Raw genomic sequence first — 6,415 nt, 5'->3', positions numbered from 1 at the left:
CCACTAGACCAATTGTCTTTACTGCCTTTTCCAAGGCCTTCATGCTTACCCTCCCCATCTCCCTGCCACACCCCCATCTCCTGCCCTAGGTACCTCAGCCAGTAAACATGCTGGCTGTTCTTATACCAAAAAATAGGTATTTCCCAACTTTTCTTCTCTACCTTTGTCCTAGTTGATGACCTACCACCCGGACTCTAGTGGGCTCTTAACTCATCTCCTTGCCTCCCCATCGTCGGTAGAATCTTCCTGAAACAGTATGACCAGGTTGCTCCCCTAATCATCACCCACAGGATGTTAAAGCTTCTTAACAGGACAGCCTTCCATGATCCAAGCCCTCCTATCTAACATTACAGCCTGCATTTCATTGGACTATCAACTATCGTACTTTCTCTTACAATCCAATGTGCTATTGAGTTTTCCCCTTGCTCTCTTGTGTCTGTAATAACTTCTTTCTGCCTGGCTAAATTCTTTTTTTTTTTTTTTTTTTAAAGATTTATTTACCTTGTGGGGGGAGGGGCAGAGGGAGATCTCAAGCAGACTCTGGGCTGAGTGCAGAGACCCACAGAGGCCTTGATCTCACAACCCTGAAATCATGACCTAAACAGACATCAAGAGTCAGACACAAGCAACTGAGTCACCAAGTTGCCTGTGCCTGGCTAACTTCTTCCGCATCCTTCAAGACTCAGAATACCTTCCTCGGGGGTCTTTCTTGACCGCATCACCTCAATGTCCATTAGCATTTTGCCTGAACTAAGTGCTCCTCCCCCGTGTTTCCAACAGTACCCTGTAAACTCTATCAGAGGACTTCTCAACTGTACCGACATCATATTTCCGTCTGTCATCCAACCCTCAAGTGCTGGAACCCGTACCTACTGCCAGAATGAGTACTCAAGTCAGCATCCTAGAGGGAACCATGTTAAAGTAATGTCTCAAATCTAGACTTTTAGGTCTTTTTTTTTTAAAGATTTTATTTGACAGAGAGCAAGAGCATAGGCAGGGGAGTGGCAGGCAGAGTGAGAGAGAGACGCAGGCTCCCTGCTGAGCAGAGAGCCCGATGTGGGGCTCAGTCTCAGGACGCTGGGATCATGACCTAAGCCGAGGGAAGACACTTACCCAACTAAGACACCCAGGTGCCTCTAGGTCTTGGTTTTTTAAAAACATGAATTGGACCTTATGGTACTAGTATTGTTACTTTCCTCTTATAAAGCTTTCTGAAGACTAGTGGTGTGAATTAGAGAAAATGACCCAAATTTACCTCAGTGGTTAAAAATAAAATCCCTGAGGGTTGCTTGGGGGTTGGTGGGGAGGGATGGGTACCGGGGAGGGTACGTGCTATGGTGAGGGCTATGAATTGTGTAAGACTGATGATTCACAGACCTGCACCCCTGAAGTAACTAACACATTATATGTCAAATCAATAAATAAATAGGACTTGAGGGGTAGAAATTCCAAGTTGGAGGCTTGATATGGTTAGTAGCTTTTATCTTCCATCCCTGACAGGACCCTCACAGACAAAAGAGGAAAAGCCTAGAGGGCTGATAAATGTCCTTTTATTCTTATTGCTGATCATTTTGTAGCTAGATTTTTTTTTTCAAGATTTTTCTTTATTTATCTGACAGAGATCACAAGTAGACAGAGAGGCAGGCAGAGAGAGAGGAGGAAGCAGGCTCCCTGCAGCGCAGAGAGCCCGATGTGGGGCTCGATCCCAGGACCCTGGGATCATGACCTGAGCCGAAGGCAGAGGCTTAACCCACTGAGCCACCCAGGTGCCCCTGTAGCTAGATTTTAGCAACCATGTGTGTGTCTGACATATAATTGACTCTTCTTTCTCAAAAATTGACTGTTTTGTCATTCTTGGGTGTACAGAGCTTACCACCCTCCGCACTAATAGGATGTATTAGAGCTTTTTATGTCCCCTCTTTTATAGTCCCATAAACCTTGAATGTATCTTGAACATCAGACACTACCATGCTCCCTAGTTCCCCCTTTTCTTCAGAGAGCAGCTCACCGTTCACAATACAGCTTCTCCTTCTGGTCAGCTCCAGATTCAAGGTTCCCAAACAGCAGTTCATTTTAAATAAACACTGTCAAAAATCACCTGAGCTTTTTGTGATAATTGTTGTTAGAAAAATATCCTTTCCTTCCCCATGCTTAGGTCTTGAAAGTGTCCAAATTTTTGTAGAAACAGCATTTCACACCATGGCAAACTGTTTTAGAAACAAGACATACTAATACACCTAATTCTTTATTTATTTGGCTCTAAGAAGAATTTGCATGAAAATGAGCCTGTATGGCAGGTACAGAATGTACTGTAACAGCACCAGAGAGGTCTCCTCTCTGCTCTACAGAGCCTCAATGTTTTCATACATACACGTGACTTTAGTAGTAAAACCAGAGTCCAGGAAAAAAAGGAGCCCTTTAGGAAAAAATCCGTTTAGAGTGACTTTTCAAATTGACCATTCCTTCTCATATACTTAAATTCAAATAACGGATACATTCACAGGCCCAAATGTTGGCATAGAATAAAATCATGTTCATTTATTTTTTCTGCATCTTAGAATTAGAAGGCATAAAATTAAATACGTTGAATGTAATAAATTCATCCATACAAGTGCAAGTCTCCAGCTATAATGCATTTTATGGCATATTTATCATTTAAAAAATGTACCAGTAAATCAAAAAAGAGGGAGTATGTCCATTTAACTTTTATTTAAGTGTATGTAGGAGGTCTTCAGAAATCAAAGATGAGCATGAAGATATGGCCAAACATAAAACCTATCAAATTCAGTGAAAAGTTGCTGACTTTAAATAGTAGTTGTAAGAATGACCAATATATATTCTTTGTTAACAACCCCTCACTCTACAGTAAAAAAAAAAATAAAATAAAATAAACATTCAGTAAACATTCTTTCCTAAGGTAGTTTCCCTTATATATCAGTGATTTATCCATTTCTTTGTATACACAAATTTGTTGAACATACCAATCAGTGGTTCTCACAATTGAAAAATAAAAGCACAAAAAAGTTTACACTCTTGTACAGGTAAATAAAAGATCACCTTGAATTAAACTGGATCTCCTTAAGGGCATAGTATAGTTTCAGTTTCAATAACTATTACATAATTAGTTTCTTACATACAAATATTGACATATTTGGCTTGTGCTTCAAAGCCTTTGTGTCTCTGAAGTCCATGTCAATGCAGCTCATAATTTGAAGTCACTGGGGAGTTCTTTACTGCTGCTGGGTTTGACCTGATCGTGCATCAGAGTCTCCTCAGCACCTGCGGTGGCACTGCACATCTCCGAGGCATCATCAGCGTCGGGGTCCAAGCCTTCGGGACAGGGAAGTTTTAGCAGCTCTTCCCGGAGCTGAGCAGTGTGACGCTACACAGGGGAAAATGAGTGATAAAAGAATTATAAACCCTGATTCTAACATAACATCGTATGAGGGAGGAACTAAGTTTAAAACAAAACCCAAAGCATTAGGCCTATAAATATTTTTTTTAAAAGATTTTATTTATTTATTTGACAGACAGAGATCACAAGTAGGCAGAGAGGCAGGCAGAGAGAGAGAGGAGGAAGCAGGCTCCCTGCTGAGCAGAGAGCCCGATGTGGAACTCGATCCCAGGACCCTGAGATCATGACCTGAGCCGAAGGCAGTGGCTTAACCCACTGAGCCACCCAGGCACCCTTTTATTCATTTTTTTAAAAAAAGATTTTATTTATTGACTTGGCAGAGAGGGAGTGACGGAGGAACACAAGTAGGGGGAGTGGAAGAGGGAGAAGCAGCACCCCCCCCATCCACTGAGCAGGGAGCCCAATGCAGGGCTCGATCCCAGACCCTGGGATCATGACCTGAGCCGCTACTGTAAGAAGCAGTGAACAAAATGGGCAAAAAAAACTGATGCTGCTGAAAAGCCCAAAGTAGCATGTGCACTGACCCTACCCACACCCACAGCATTACTGATGATTTGTAAGAACTCACGTATGGTAGATACTCTTTTAAATTAAAGAGGGTAAGCTCTTCACTTATAATACATCCTGTCTCTGGCTAAATATTTTTTGACAGAAAGTCCATAAATTAAAATAAACCCACAATTATTTTACTGAATACAAACAAGTCTTGATCAGGTACCAGGTCTTGTGTAGAACATTCGCAAAATGTTTCACTCTCAGTCTCACTTAATGCTCAGAAAAAACCTTAGGAACAATTTTTTCATCCAATTTTTTTTGTGTAAGTAGGCTCCATGCCCAGTGTGGAGCCCAGTGCAGGGCTCAAACTCATGACCCTGAGATCAAGAGTCAGACGCTTAACCAACTGAGCCACCTGGGTGCCCCCTAATTTTTTCCTAATTTAAGCAAGTGAAAAAGAATAATCAGAGAGATTATATAATTTCGTATTCTACCATACATTACATATTTAGAGAAAGATATAGAGATGTTAACAGAGAGGGGATAGTTGTCTACAAATATAAAGTTTTGGTTTATAATTTTCTACTGGGAGAGAAATGACCTCAAGTAGTGCATCAGGGCTTTGAAAACTTGTTGTTGTCAATATACAACTTTGAAAATTAATTAACCAAGATTTACAGAACACTTTTTATGTATGAGACACTGAAAATATAAAAGCAATGAGTGGAAAAAGATACAAAATCTCTGACTCACAGAGCCTAAATTTGGGTTAGAGGTCTAAGACAAAATAACAACTACACACTTGTAGCCATTTGTAAGGTTTCAAAATATATTAACACAGTGATAACTCGTAATTTCTCCAGCCCCAATTTACCTTCCACTGTGGACAACAGGACAAAACCTTAACCAGGGAAGAAGAAAGAAAATTATGCTTATATCTCAAATTCTTTAAATTTCTTTAAAAATAAAAAAATAAAATGAAAAATACGGGGCAACTGGGTGGCTCAATCAATTAAACGTCTGACTCTTCTTTTTTTTTTTTTTTTTTTTTAAACCGAGTACTTTTTCTTCTTTTAAAAGATTTTATTTATTTATTTGACAGACATCACAAGTAGGCAGAGAGGTAGGCAGAGAGAGAGAGGGGAAAGCAGGCTCCCCATCAAGCAGAGCCCGATGCGGGGCTCAATCCCAGGACCCTGAGATCATGACCTGAGCTGACGGTAGAGGCTTAACTCACTGAGCCACCCACGTGCTCCAACGTCTGACTCTTGATTTTGGTTCAGGTCATAACCTTAAGGTTGTAAGATCAAGCCCTGTGTTGCGGTCTGTGCTGGGCATGGAGCCTGCTTAGGATTTATTCTATCCCTCTCTAAAACAAACAAACAAACAAATAGCCTTCACACAGCAAAGGAAGCAACCAATACAACTAAAAGATAGCCTATCGAATGGGAGAAGACATTTGCAAATGACATATCCAATAAGGATTAGTATCCAAATTTATAAAGAGAATATATAACCCAGCACCAAACAAATCATCCAATTAAAAAATGGTCAGAGATGGGGTGCCTGGGTGGCTCATGGGTTAACGCCTCTGACTTTGGCTCGGGTCATGATCCCAGGGTGCTGGGATTGATCCCCGCATTGGGCTCTCTGCTCAGTGGGGAACCTGCTTCTCTGTCTCTCTCTGCCTGTCTCTGCCTACTTGTGATCTGTCTGTCAAATAAATAAATAAAATCTTTAAAAAAGGGGGGGGGCAGAGGACATGAACAGACATTTCTCCAGAGAAAGATGGCCAACAAACACATGAAAAGATGTTCATCATCACTCATCGCTAGGGAAATTTGAATCAAAACCACAATGAGATATTACCTCACATCTGTCAGAAAGCCTAAAATAAAAAACGAGGTAACAAGCGTTAGGGTGAGGATGTAGAGAAAAAGGAACCCTCACACACTGTTTGTGGGAATGCAAACTGGTGCTGCCACTGTGAAAAACAGTGAAGGTTCCTCAAGAAATTAAAAACAGAACTACCCTATAATCCAATAATCACCCCACACTGGGTATTTACCCCTCCAATATGAAATGACTGAATTTAAATGGATGTATGCATCCCCATGTTTACTGCAGCATTATTTTACAAGAGCCAAATTATGGACGCAGGGAAGTGTCCACCAATAGATGAGTAGATAAAGAAGATGTGACATATATATATATTATTCAGGCACAAGAAAGAATGAAATCTTCCTATTTACAACAAGGGATAGAGCTGGAGAGTAAAATGCTAAGCAAAATAAGCCAGAGAAAGACAAATACCATATGAGTTCACTGATATGTGTAATTTAAGAAACAAAACAAACAATGGAAAAAAAAAAAAAAAGACACAAAGCAAAAAGAGACTCTTAACTACAGAGAATAAACAGTGACCAGAGGGGAGGTGGGTGTGGGGATGGGTGACAAAAGGGAAGGGGTTAAGAGCACACTTATCACGAGGAGCACTGAGTAACA

The 6,415-nt window shown here is 40.7% G+C and overlaps 1 protein-coding gene across 1 annotated transcript in view; it reads right to left on the bottom strand.

Annotated features, from left to right (window-relative positions):
- Positions 1 to 2,232: 2,232 nt before the first annotated feature.
- The window catches only part of BIRC6 (baculoviral IAP repeat containing 6), a 137,555-nt gene continuing 133,372 nt past the window's right edge, over positions 2,233 to 6,415 (bottom strand). Inside the window, exon 52 of the mRNA XM_082745293.1 lies at positions 2,233 to 3,382. Coding sequence (XP_082601419.1) covers positions 3,203 to 3,382 — 180 coding nt within the window. The 3' untranslated portion in view covers positions 2,233 to 3,202. The remainder of the gene's footprint in view (positions 3,383 to 6,415) is intronic.

The sequence above is a fragment of the Mustela nivalis genome, assembly GCF_964662115.1.
Source record: "Mustela nivalis genome assembly, chromosome: 8".
Lineage (NCBI taxonomy): Eukaryota > Metazoa > Chordata > Mammalia > Carnivora > Mustelidae > Mustela > Mustela nivalis.
This window is presented reverse-complemented; position numbering and strand designations above follow the sequence as displayed.